The 14,554-nt window shown below is 34.0% G+C and overlaps 1 protein-coding gene across 6 annotated transcripts in view; it reads left to right on the top strand.

The window, feature by feature from the left end:
- Positions 1 to 14,554, top strand: part of CNOT2 (CCR4-NOT transcription complex subunit 2) — a 126,071-nt gene that overhangs the window by 97,740 nt on the left and 13,777 nt on the right. For 5 of the 6 annotated variants that reach the window (XM_052639847.1, XM_052639846.1, XM_052639848.1 and 2 more), the window contains 4 exons: positions 6,834 to 6,981; positions 7,728 to 7,910; positions 10,149 to 10,228; positions 12,837 to 12,962. In XM_052639847.1, the coding sequence (XP_052495807.1) occupies positions 6,834 to 6,981; positions 7,728 to 7,910; positions 10,149 to 10,228; positions 12,837 to 12,962 (537 nt within the window). The remainder of the gene's footprint in view (positions 1 to 6,833; positions 6,982 to 7,727; positions 7,911 to 10,148; positions 10,229 to 12,836; positions 12,963 to 14,554) is intronic. The other variant, XM_052639850.1, reaches the window with a different exon arrangement.

The following is a 14,554-nucleotide window of genomic DNA, read 5'->3' as shown; positions in this document are numbered from 1 at the left end:
CTCCCAAGTGGATTGAGTACCACTATTAACTCTTTATTCAGATGGGCAAAGTTCAGTAGGAATTTGAGCCATTAAAATGAAGGTCTATTGTCTGTTTTTGTTCTTGGTAATTAGAGAGATTAGAGGTGGAAAAGGTGAAGAAGGTAGAGTGCCCTCTCCAAACCTCAGACTCACTGAGTTTAAACAAGGGAAGGAGTGTTTCCTTGAATGGATACTGAGCTGCTTAAAGGTGGATTTTGCCAGATTTGGGTGGAAGTGATTGTGTAGTACATAATGATACCCAGAAAACCCTGGACTTGGGGCTAAGTGGGGGTTCTAGTATAGTATAATTGTATACAAATATGTAATTAACTTTTCATCTAAGGGTTTGTGTGACTGCTGTGCATCAAGTGGCAACTATAGAAGCTGGTGAAATCTTGTATTAAAGTTACATAATGTTCTCTACTAGTGTGTAATATTTTAAGTACATTGTCTAGGTTTAAGGACCTCTGGGCTCCCTGAAGCTGTGTACTGGATTGGAATGATCAGGGAACCAGAAATTAACTTCCCTATTTTAAGGTATTCAATAACCCTATTAAAGGTTAAGGGACTTGCCTAAGATAGTAAAGAGTAGAGCCAAGATTGCCTTACTTTACAAGTTTAACTTTTCGAATATGAGTTTCTTTGAAACCTGGGTGCCACATATTACTTACTGAATGTCATGACTCTGGAGGGCAATTTACACAGAGTAGAAACTGTAAATGTTAAATCCACAGACTCCAAGAGTCCACTGACTGAGGAATTATGATAGCAGTTATTTATTTATTGTGTTATACCATGAGTGAAGAATTATTCCAGGATTGAAGAGTGTGGCAAATAACAAAGTTCCTGTTTTCATGGAGCTTTCATTTTAATGAAGGAAGACATAGAATAAGTATGCAGACATTTAGTAAACAAATAATATTCTGGTGATAAGTACTATAAAAATTACCATATTAGTGGATGAGTGGATGGGATAAACAGCTTTCAAGTAGGCAAAGAGTATCTCTGACAAGGTAATACTTGCATGCAAACCAGACTATTGAGAAGTGGAGGTCCTTGGAAAGATCTGGGTAAGAGATTTTTCAGGTACAGAAAACAGTGAATGCAAACGTTCTTAATTCATGACAGTGTAAGAGTGAACCTCATGTGTTAAAGGATGAATGAAAGGCCCAGAATAACGAACAAACGGGTAGCAGATGTCAGATCATAGAGTCTTGTGAAGGCTTGATAAAGAATTTGGATTTTATTCTTAAGTTTAGTGGGAGGGAATTTAAGATACAGTTTCCTTTTTAAAATATCACCTAGCTATGTAGAAAATGAACTGAGTGGAAGTGGGCCAAGTGATAAGAAGAAAGGGCAGTTACTGCAGCAGTCTAGGCAAGAAAACAGGGTGGCTTGGATTAGTGATGGAGATGTTGAGAGGTGGTTAGATTTGGGATATTTTGGACATACAGCTAATATGATTTGGGGATGTGGAATATGAACGGAAGAGAAGGATCAAGGGTGATCTCTAAAGTTTAAGACCTGCATTACTTTGTGAAAATGTGCCACTAATCTGTTGTGCAAACTTGGGTTGAGGAGGAGTGTAAGGTATCTGTAGGAGATTGACACAGTTTATTCCACAGATAGAGTACCACCTGCTGTGAAGATCCATACAAATGTTGTTTGGGAATTGTGGCTGGGTTCTAACATAGCAGCTTCTCATAGTTGATTATGTTAAAGCCAGGTTAACTTCACCCATGCTTCTCTCGTATATCTTTAGTGCTCAGAAGCAAGCCCACTCTCCCACCAGGCATATATCTCTTGTCCTCACTTTCACACATCTCGCAGTTTTCTCAGATTGAACTGCTGTGACGCTTTTACATCACCCCTCACCCCAACCCAACTCCTAGCACCACTACCAAATGCCTGACTAGGGCTCTTTCTTTATTCAGCTAATGTACGATATTCTCTAGCAAACATTGTCTGATCCCAAATTCATTCTGCTTTCATGTCTTGAGTTAGAGGCACCTTCCATATACACCCAAGTACACTGTACATGTACTGCATGTAAACACCTTGATCATAGCAGTTTGGGTTTTGATTTTTTGATTTAAATAGTCTTTTATCTCTGTAAAACAATAGGAGGGAAAGAATTCTAGGTGGGGAGAAGGATATGAGTAAAAATATGGGGATATATTTTGGGAAGAAGGCTAGGGAAATTATGAAGAAGAGTGTAAGTTGAGTATGTGGTGTCTAGAAACTGGAGTTTGTATTGGGTGAGTAAAATATTATTGGAAAAGTATTATGTCAGTTATATCAATAAAGCTGGGAAAAATAAAGACTAGAAGAATTTTTTGGTGTTGACAGAGCACTTTAAAGAGTAAACAAACTGAAATTGGATTTAACTATACAACAGTGTTTCTCAACCCTTACTGCTCCCTCCCCCCCAAAAAGGAACACCCACAGAGTTAAAAAAAAATCCCACTGCCTGTGAATTGCTGGACCCAGACTCAGTCATGGTTTCTGGGCAGGGACCCAGATGTTAAAGTTTTCCATATGATGCAAAGGTTAGCACCTACCATAGGAAGCAGAAAGTGTGATTGGTTGAAATTAGAGACAAGAAATTGAATCAGTGTATTTATTCTTCATTGTTTGTGATCTTGGGCAAGTCACTTAATGCCTAATGTTAGTTCATCTATAAATTAAGTTGAATGACCTTCATCTGTAATTTAATTGGATACTCTCTGGAGACTTTTTTATCTCTAAAATTCTTTGATTTTAATGAAGGAAATGGCATAGTGAAATAGTATATAGAGAAGATTAACTAGATTAGTGCAGGACAAGCTGGAGGTAAGAGTATATGGGGATAGGTAGGAGGTAAGAAGATGGTTGCTGTTTATGTGTGGGCAGGACAGTGAGTTAAGGAAGCCAGTTGCTTTGGGAATGGAAAGGGGATACTTAAAGACCTCTTAAATCAATTAAGTTTTCTCCCTTCTCTTTAAAGATTTCAGGAGACTCTATTTACGTATGAGTATTCAGGAATTTGGTTGCTGTTACCCTTTTTCTTATTACTTATGTCATTAATGCTATTAATTTTTAGCAAAATATTGAACAAAGTATGACATATCATGCCATAACTGTTTGAGGAATATACTGTTAACCAGTTTGTGCAATGGAAGTAGTTCATGGAAACATTTCTTAGGCGATATCTTGGATTTCTGAAAAATGATCAATAAAGAATTCATTTTTTGTTTAGCACCCTGCCAAATAATAGGAATCTACTTAGAATATGTTCATTTATTTCTTCTAATACAGTATTATACTTTATTATCTCTGTCAGATTAAAGAAAAATTTGCTTCAGATCTATAACCTTTTAAACTGCTTTTTAACTGGTTTTTTTTGGGGGGGGGGGGAGAGTCCATTCTTTTATTTCTTATCTGTAAAAAAGGGATAAATACCTTCTCTATAATACTTTATAAGGAGATGAAGTAGCATAGTGCTTCACATAGTTCTTAGGTGCTTGATATATTTTATTTAATTCTGCTGTTCTTCCAATACACAAGCTTATGTGTACATATTTAACCATTTCTACTTGTAGTTATTTCATGTCAGTTTTTTTTTTTTTTTTTTTAATGAGCTGGATATCTTATTCCCCTTTCAGCTTATACATCTTCTGGTATAATATTTTGGGTTTCCCTGGTGGCTCAGTTCATAAAGAATCTGCCTGCAATGTGGGAGACCCAGGTTCGATCCCTGGTGGGGAAGATCCCCTGGAGAAGGGAATGGCTACCCACTCCAGTATTCTTGCCTGGAGATTCATGGACAGAGATGATTTTTTTGTGATGTTTCTAATTTTACTAGTAAAAGTAAAATTTCTCTTCCCTTGACCCTATGCTGTTGTAATATTAATAGTTTGACTCAAGCAACTCAAATTTAATGACTGTGTGTTTTGTTCCTAAAAATAAATCTCTGTTTCTAGTCAGTGGTATGTATTCTATGTGTTTTAAAGGAATTCAGTTGAATTTAAAGTAACTCCATTATTAAGTATTCAGGGGTTATTGATCCAGTTTGAAATTGATGCATTCCTCTCTTTTCTTTTGATTTTCTTCCCCTACCCACCTGGCTCAATAAAATGCAGCTCAGACCATTTGAATTTATTAGCTGTTTTCATGAAATCAAAATGTTAAAGGAAAAATAAAATTAAATGCTAATCTTTGAGTTCTTTATTTCATACTGTCTTCCTCTGCTTTCCTCACTATAGGTTAATTCAAGTGTGCCTATCTAAAATTAATTAAATAAATTATCTTACCCATTTTTGTTTCCTTCTCCAGAAGTTATTTTGAAAATGGTCAGATAATCTGCAGTCTTGACAATATTTCTCAAGTTATATATTTTCATAATACAGCATAGTATATGAAGGGTTGAAGTAAACAAATCTCTTTAGTCTTTAGAAGAGCTTACTGAAGAGTCAAAGGGTGCAGTTCTTTTTAACATGTATGTTTATTTATAATGACGAAGGTACAGAGAGAATGAAATGGGAAGGGAAAGTAAATCTAGAGGAAAAGGAAACTTGACAGATATAGAGAAGATGAGAAAGCAAATGGAGGGGAAAGATAAGATATGTTGGTTTAGAAAAAGTTTGAAGAGAAGTAAATGTGTTCAGAAAAAGAAAGCAAGAGAAAAAAATAGAGTAGATAAAGGGTGTTACAAGTCAGTAAGTACTCACAAGGGTGCTTATTTACTGTTTAATTGGTTTCCCATAGGGTTCCAGTTAAGAACACCAGGAACTAAGAAATCTAAATTCTAATCTTGGTTCTTTGAGTCACCTTGGAGAAGTCAGTTAACTTATCAGAGGCACAGGTTCCTCATCTGTAAAATGTGAACATTGGATTAGGTGATCTCTAAGGTCCCTTCAGGTTCTAAAATTGTATTTTTCTTGGTGGTCAGTAACTGTGAGAAACACATTCCTGTAATTTGCAGCTATAGCTGACTTTAGAACAGCATATTTAGGGAAAAGGATGTGAGCTTTTTCTGTCTTGTTCACTGCCATATCCCCAGCAGCTCACACAGTGCTTGACACATTAGGCACTCAATAGATGGTTGCTTAGTAAGTGATGTGAAAAGTGTCACGTTGGTGGTTCATTATGGGAGAAGCATCTAGAGGGCCTAGAGGAAAGCTAGTGTGCTTGAGAAAAGGCAAAGACTTAATGACTTCTGAAGAAATCTTGTGTGTGCTGGTTTTTAATCTCTTGTTCCTCCTTATTTTATCCTAAATTCAGAGAAGTGGTTGTAGCTAGTGGTATACTCAAGGTCATAAAACTTGTAGTGACTAGACATGCATATAACGACTAAACCAACATATAATCTAGTTCAGTTCCCTTTATGTATGTGACTTAAAGAATAACAGAATCAAGCTCAGGTCTTCATGGAATATAAGTATATATAGAATGTAGTAGTTATATTAAATTGGATTTGTTGGCTTCATTCAGCTAAGATGCAATTAGGCTACAAGCTGAGTACTGAAGCTGACAGATTCCAGCTAAATCTTCGGGATTCACTGGTATCCCAAATTACAAAGTGGTACACTGTTACGCCAGAAGATAAATTTGCAAAGATATTTGAAGGAAAATATTCAGAACATATACAATATATTCCAATTTTTTGGAAGTCATAGTTTCAAAATATTCAGGTCTTTGAAATTCTTGAACCCAAAGTTAGACCAGAAAGAGGGGGAGGGAGTCTGATGCTTTGTGCTAAAATCCTCTTATTCATTAACTTTCATTCTATCTTGCCATTTTTATTTACTCTCCAGTTCAGAATAAGTGTAGTTGACTGATACGCCATTCCACAACAAACTAGAAACTGAAGGCATCAAAAAGTATGAGGATAGAGGGAAGGAGGCATACTGGCATTCATAGGCAGGTGTGATGACAACATAAGTGATAGCTGAACATCCTTACTTTTGAGAGATGAAAGGGGAGGAAAGCATCTAGGACATTAAATATCTATGATAATTATTCTGAATTATTCAGAAAATAATCATTGATATCATTTTATATTAACACGAGGCAGGAAATGATTTATCCCAATTGGTTGATTTTTATTTTAATGTTTTGTTTCTGAGTGGTAAACTCAATAGTTTTTTTAAAGTACACATATTTGAACACATCTAACCTCACATCTGGCCCCATAAATGGTAGATAAATAGAAGGTCACTGTACTTTGAAATCTTTTGAAATATTATGCATTCTTATCTCATAGCTATATCAGGTTGAGTTTTTAACAGTTGCTGACATATTGTGTTTATAAAAATTGTAATGTTGAGAAATATGTATGTGTAAATAGTAGTAAATTAACTATTTCTTAAATGCATTTAGAAAGGATCAAATAAAAATCTAAACTACTTCAGCAAAGTGGGGATTAAATGTCTGTGTAACTCAGTTATAATTTAAAACTTAAAACACAAGATTGCAAATTTCTTAAAGGCATATTTGTACAAAATGTTTCTTATTGAAACAAGTCATCTAATTTGTTATTGGCAGACATAGTATATTGTAAAATAGAAACATGAAAAGATAGATGAAAGCAAAGAAGAAAAAATTTAAAAATGGAAGCAATATGAAAATTCATAATATGAAATTTCAGACAAACATTTTTGTTAAAATCAGATTAGAGTCCATTTGGAGTGAATTGAGTATTTCCATTTAAAATTTGCATATTATTTTACATTAGGTCATTTTTAAATGTTTTAAATTACCAACTCCAGAAGATGGATAGCAATTTCATTCCTGATGGCAATGAGTTTCCTTCTTCTGAATTTTTTTAATAGGTGCACTAGGCCTTCCAATGAGGGGGATGAGCAACAATACCCCTCAGTTAAATCGCAGCTTATCACAAGGCACTCAGTTACCGAGCCACGTCACGCCAACAACAGGGGTACCAACAATGTCACTTCACACGCCTCCATCTCCAAGCAGGTATTTATATTGATGGACCAGAATATTTCTCAAATGTATCTTTGTAGAGTAAGCAAGCTTTTTAATTTTTTAATAAAGTAACTATTTATTTGATTTTCTGGTTCAGTGCCTTTCACTGAGGAAAAGAAAGTTGATACCCTATGCTCATTTAATTTCATTGCAAATTTATAAGTATAGTGTGAGATGCTTTTATCTTGCAACTAGCATACTGGTTATCAGCTGGGATAGGTATCAAGGATCAATCACCACCTGGGGAGCTTTTTTTCAAAAAAGCAAACTCTTCCTCAAAGGAGAATGTGCAATTTCAAATCACTCCTCAGATGATTCTGTTTATTGCTCCCTCACCACACATCCATTATTCTAGTGAGAATAAAATAAAGCAGATCACAAAAATGATGCATATTAGTATTAAGATAGAATGACATACATTTGGAATGAAATTCAAAATATATATGTGAAATATGTTTGTATTTCATGTGATAGTCACATCAATAGTTCTCTCATCTTTGGTATCACTGTATATTCTTCTATAATTTGCCCTTTCTTGCTGGTTTGTTTACTTTGACTTTTCAGAAAGCTTTTTTTTTCTTTTCAAATGACCAGACAAAAGAATTAAATGAATAAAAATTTACAATGCAATTTGAACGTATATCTGAAATTCTAGGGTTAGGTCAATTGATTATTTACAGAGAATTTTAATGAGTGATTATAGAGAGCTTATTTAGTATACTGGACTTCTTTTTCAGGGGTATTTTGCCTATGAATCCTAGGAATATGATGAACCACTCCCAGGTTGGTCAGGGCATTGGAATTCCTAGCAGGACAAATAGCATGAGCAGTTCAGGGTTAGGTAGCCCCAACAGAAGCTCGCCGAGCATAATATGTATGCCAAAGCAGCAGCCTTCTCGACAACCTTTTACTGTGAACAGGTAAGATATTTATTGATACTGTGTATAATTGTTCTTTCTGGGTATTTTCAAATTTGCCTTTTCATATTCAACGTTCTGTTCTTGAGTCTTGGGTTCTGTTTCATAAGTGTGTTTCATCATATATTTTGACCAAAGCTTCTCTTTTTGTTACACATAGCAATTTAAACTCCCAAACTTAAAGACATAACTCTTTTGAGAATCAGTTTGCTTTTTGTTGCTGTTGTTAGAAAAGGATTGTTGTTAGGTTGCCAACCAGCAAAATTTTTGTTGAAATGTCCTTTCTCTATTAAATGAGGCTGGTCACCTGTGTGGTAAGAGCTCCATATTTATGAATAGCACTGGAAATATTATTATTGCCTTGCTTCATTTATCCTTTGGTTAAGTTCCTTTTCAACCAAATTTCTGTTTTGTTCTTTGGAGACTTACTGACCAAAGACCTTTTGAAGACTGTATCTGTAGTATTTGAACTAGTGTCATGTCCTGGGATTTAAAACAAAAGGAAGAATTTGTGCTTTTCATTCCTTTTTTTGCACTGTTATGCTGCTATGCAAATAAAAGTTAGCAATATTAAAAAGTTACATATTTTGTTAGGATTTTAAAGCTGTTCAGATTATTTCTATGAGCATTATGTCTGTAATACAGGGCTTTCTTTACTGTGAAAGTGATATATTAGTTTGATCTTTTTTTAATGGGCAGCATAGTGGGTAAAGGATGTAGGTACTACCATGATACTCATTTAATTCACTTTCTCTTATTTAGTACTTGTAAATTCTGAATAAAAATAGGTTATTAGCACATTTCCAATTTAATGTTCATCCCATAACCTCCAGTTCTTACTTTAAGACGTATATGAGCATTTCTTTTATAATTTTGGCTGCTCTTTTAATTTTTACCAAAGTTATTTCTGTAAAGGGTTCTCAAGACTCATCTCCTTGACAGTTTCCTAATCATGTAATACTTCTTGGGCTTTAACACATCTTTCTGCATTCTTGTAGTATGTTACTGAATGTATATTTAAATTTTTGCTTTCCCATGTTTTTCACATTCTAGTTGTAAATACTTTGCTTGTAAATTTTCTTATATATTGTCAATGAAGTGTGGGTCTCTAAAGCCCTGCTTAGTACTATCGATAAGATGTATTATTATGGAATGTTTTCATCTCTTACTGCTTATTCAATGTTTGAGGGTACCTCTATCATCAGCAGTTCTAACATGGTATTGAACAAAAGTTTCTGTTGACTTTTCTGCTCTTCTCTAGAGTATTGTTTCACCAGCTGCATTATTTTATGAAAATATTGTTTAGCTTTGGCTATAGTTAGTTTTCCAAATCTAGGCAAAAAAAAAACCCTGTCATCTTCAGTTTAACCTTACTCATAACACTAATACAACTGTCTTTTTATCAGACTATTTGATGTTAAAAATGCATTCTTTCATTGTAGAACTTGCATTAACAGTTCTTTTTGATGTGTTTAATTACTCTGACCTCACTTTAAATTCAGCCTTATTTTTTGTTTGTTTGTTTTCCCATCTTTAGGCTTGTGTAGAAAAGGGAGGCTTTGATAACTATTTATTACCAAGTACCTTAATTTAGAATTAAGGGTACTATGGAGAGATTTTTTAAAAAAATAACTAAAAGATAGACTTGATAAGAATGATGTGTTTTAGAACACTGAATTCAGTTAAAGAAAAGCATCACTTAATTCAGGTCAACTAAACATTTATTGAGTACCTTTTGTATCCTCCTGAATGCTAAGGGCAAAGAGATGCGAAGGTGTGTCTGACATGAACTCTATCCATTCTAGTTGGGAAAAGGCAGTCTATATGAATGAAAATCTTTTATGAAAAGTAATAATAGCACATTTTACCAGTAGTGAAAGAAAAACAAATATTCAAGAATAGTCTTAAACTAAATCACCTGTTTTTGAGTTTAGTTACTTCTTCCAGTATATTCAGTAAGTTGACTCGCCAAGTACACAGAATGACACCCTTAATCTGTTTTCCTCAAGCTTTATATAAATTCTTTGCTTTTTGTTTTTTAACTGATCGTTTTGGTTCTCAGTTGTTCATGGAAGGATTTTAGGGAACCTTTAAATAAAAATATTCAACTCAAAAATAAAATTAGTGTTTGTTTTTAGACATGTTGTTTTATATGAGGAGATCAAAAGTAAACACTTGTTTTTCTTCATCTGAAAGTTAGTGTTCTTACTGTATATCTAAAATTATTTTCTATGTACCCAGTATGTCTGGATTTGGAATGAACAGGAATCAGGCATTTGGAATGAATAACTCCTTATCAAGTAACATTTTTAATGGAACAGGTAAGCTTATTCTGGAGCTAGTACCCTATAAAAATATGATAGATCTTGAAATATAAAGCAGTTCAACGTACTAGTCTTAAAATAATTAAAGGAATTTTTGTGTTTAGATGATAGAACTTAATTTAGGGGAGAATTTGACAGGAAATAGGATTTAATTCAGTCAGTAGTTAAAAGATGGTTAAATATATTTTTTCACTTGGCATGGTATAGCAGTGTTACAACCTCAGATTTGTTTCCTTAACACCTGGAGAAAGCATGAACGTTAACTTAGTCTATATTTGTGCCTCAGAATCTTTTTGCTTCAAGAGCTTTTCTTATCCTCAGTCCTTTCACTGTAGTCTAAACTAGGTTGAGCGTTGTGGCATTCTGGCTATTGAGACCCAGATTGAAGAAACCTTTAAAACTATATGGAGCACTTACAATTTTTTCTTAATAGTTTTAATAATACTAATTTTTGCATTTAACTCATAAATTTTTAATCTGGTTTTATGTGTAAAATTCAAAATTTATGTACATAGAAAGCCAATTCTGATTTTGACAGTAACAAATTTTTGCAGTCTATTGGTTTCTTTTATTAGCTGGCTTTAGACAGAAGAGAACAGGAGGCTTTGTTACTATTCTGCTTCAGGTTTTATCTTCTTCCACATTTGCCTCCAGACCCTTTCCTGAGAAAGCAAATGAAGGATGTTGTTATAGTCATAGGAGCAAAAACGAGTATGATTGTTGAGAGAGAAATACAGTAAAGGAAGTGGAAGGTGAAAGAATCATCAGTGAAACGGGGTGTATGTGGAAGCATGAGATTAGCAATTGAAATGATAGTTCTGGCTATTGGCTTTTAATTTTTCAACATTATTGTATGTTTAGTAGCAGCCTGGATTGACCAAGTAACACTTCAGAATTTCAGTTTTTTGCATTTAAAAAAGTTTTGTGTTCTGATATGAAGTACCATATTGCATTGTTTCTCAAAAGCACGTTTTTTTCATATTTAAATATCTCTGAAATTAGGATGCAGATCATAATTTAATTAGAGAGGTTTTTTTCCCTCATAAATGAACCGTAAAGTGACAGTATGTCTCACAGTGCCATCTTATTTTCTGAAATATGGTTTATACACTTCCGTAAATTTTACAATTATTTTTTGAAGTCATTTTTAACTAAGGATATTTTACACTAGGAAAGTTGTTTCCAAGTCTTAAACCCTAAAAATAAAAATTTGTGAGTTAATACTATTTTTAGTTATTTTTAAATAATATATGCCAATTTTAAACTCCATCTTAGAGGACCTGAAGAAGTGTATTAAAAGTTAATGCTTACTGTAAGTTTATAGTTAGAATAAGTTAGAATAAGTTTATAGTTAGAACCAAGTAATTCAAGAGAGATTACTTTTTAAAGTACTATATAAGCTATTGATATGTCTTGTTGCCTTTTTATATAATGCCTGTTTAGAATTCAAAATTCATAAGCTGCAGTTTTTTTAAAAGCAATGGGTTTGAATTATTTTATCTTTTACCCTTCATAATTTTAAATTGTCACCTGACTTGGAATGTAACTGTTTTCTATGAACAGAGTACTCTTGAGCTGTTTCTTTCTGAGATCCTTCTAGTTATGAAAATTAGAGAAAAATTAAAGTAAACTGAAAGAGGGGGCAGATAAATTGAAAATGGTTAAACACACTAGATGAGACAAATCAAAGAAAAACTATAGTGCATACTAACAGTAAGATAGAAAATAAATTCTTCAAAAATTAAGAATATAAGATTGTTAGAATATTAGAATAATTAATACATTGAGAAGAGATCAAAGTAATGATTAAAATAGGCAAAGTAGAAATGTTGGATTAAATTTTAGTTTTTAAAAGGAAAGAAACTGATATTTTAAAATTCAAAATGAACAGATATTTTATTTATTCAATTTATTGAGCGCCTACTGTGTAATAGGTAATGTAAACTTCTGGGCTTTGTGTCATATTCTCATATAATTCACTCACCAGACATGGGAGCTCTACATGTATCCTATGTTCTTCACCCTGCTTATACTCTCAACTGCAAAACACACACACTCACATACTTGCATGTATACACATTTGTATATGGAATAGGCCAAATAGACCAAAAATATCCTTAGGGATTCTGTTCCCATTGCTTGTGCCTCAAATATGATTCAGACCATTTGCAGGAGGCACTGTCGTTATCACACCAGTGTTATAAATGAAGCCCCAAGCATTCCAGATACAACCTCTGTTTTTGAATATAGTGAAAAGAACAATTTTATCACAACAGTCTCCCCTCTTACTAATCAGCAACTTAAAACTTGAGTACCATCTTTCACAGGGGAAATAATGTACCACCTTACTCCTTATTATCTGTCTTAAGTCTCTAGGATTTGGGATTGTTACTGTGTAGTAGGTACATACTGCTTTGCTGAGTTGTTCATAAATTCTTTCACATGAAGTCAATCCACAAATATTTATTGTACATTTACATATACCAAGTACAGTGCTGTACGTTGTTTAGGAAGAAGACACTGCCATTTCAGATTTTATTATAGTTAGTAATAATCTCTTTAAAATGTTTGTAGAGCAGTAACTAGTTTGTTTCTTCTTATTTAGATGGAAGTGAAAATGTGACAGGATTGGACCTTTCAGATTTTCCAGCATTAGCAGACCGAAACAGAAGGGAAGGAAGTGGTAACCCAACTCCATTAATAAACCCCTTGGCTGGAAGAGCTCCTTATGGTAATTAATTAAGCTTTTTATGGATGGCTAGTGAAAATTTTCTGTTACACACACGCACGTGTATATTTGCATGCATGTGTGTGTACACACATGTATTTATGTATTTTCGAATCAGAGTAATGTAGTTTTGTCAGAGTCGATAAATGCAAAGTTCTTTTTCTTCCCAGAATACCATGATAGCAGAGTTAAATGGGAAAAGTTAATTTGTATAGAAACCCCAAAAGGAAGTCTTCATTGGTATTCAGAAGTTATTTTCTTCTGGCATTTCTGCCTTAGTACACCTTAATAATCTATGGTTTGCCTTTGTTCAGTTCATCACACTTTTTTTTTAATGAATACATTCTCACATTCCTAGTAATTAATAATGACTGACCATACACTGATGATTTTTTCTAAGCCAGTTTCTCAACCTCCACACTACTGAAATATGAACAGATAGTTTCTTGTAAATGAGAGACTGTCCTGTGCATTGCAGAATGTTTATCAGCATTCCTGCCCTTTGCCTACTCAATGCCCAGTAGCACCCCCACCCCTACTCCCACCCTTTGTGCACAACCCCCTTCCCCGCCCCCCCCCCCCCCCCCCCCCCGCCCGCTCCCGGCCATTGTGACAACCACAGATGTTGACACATGTCTCATGGGAACAAAAAATCGCCTCCTGTTGAGAACTGCTTATGGGTCATTTATATATAGTTTATGTAGAGACTTGGTCACCACTCATACCCTTTTTCACTGTCTTTAATAAATGAGAGATTTGGCTAGACGTGGGAATTATGTAACAGCAATATTTTTTTGTATCCTTTGCACATAATTGTTTCCTTTTGGTAGAATGTGATAAAGACTAATAGTAAAAACTTAAAGGGATCATTTCATCAGTTCTAAGATACCTGTTTTTCCCATTTTCAACCAGTGTGGGTTTATGTTACTTTCAGAATATGAATACAAATAATAATATGTGAAGAAGGGAAAACTTTATTATTCACTTTCAAATGTTTCCTAATTAGCCTTCCTCCGCACCAAAAAAGCAAAAATGATCTGCCCTGGAAGTTGAGTACCTAGCTACTTGATTCTCAGTTCAGACTCTAATGTTTTTAACCTTTCCTCATAGGTCCATTTTTTCATCCCTTTAATCATTCCCGTTGCTCTCCTTGGACCATCTCTAGTTTCTCCATATCGTTCTTGAATTGTGGAGCCCCAAACTGGATATTGTTCTCCAATAAGGGCCTGACTAATGCCAAGTATAGTGGGAGGATTACTTCCCAGTTCTTGCATGTTTTACATCTATTACATGGAGTCCAAGAAAATCTGAAATAATATGGAGTTGTTTTATAATTGATTGCAATTTGCTCACTCTGTAAGTCACTTTCAAGTAGAATACTGACATTTTCTTTAAAATTTATTCTGTTCATTTGCTATTTGACAATTAACTGATATTTATAGTAACTAGTCAAATATTTAAAGCAAGCTTTAAACAAAAAGTTTTAATAATTGTTACCAGTATCAGATTATGTTTTTTCAGCATCTGTGTGTGACATTAGATTAGAATTATGGGATTACCACTTATTTCCCTTGTATTATTTTGTATATTTTAGT

This window comes from Budorcas taxicolor, chromosome 5 (assembly GCF_023091745.1).
Source record: "Budorcas taxicolor isolate Tak-1 chromosome 5, Takin1.1, whole genome shotgun sequence".
Lineage (NCBI taxonomy): Eukaryota > Metazoa > Chordata > Mammalia > Artiodactyla > Bovidae > Budorcas > Budorcas taxicolor.
Note: the sequence above shows the minus strand (reverse complement) of the source record. Positions and strands in the feature narration are given on the sequence as shown.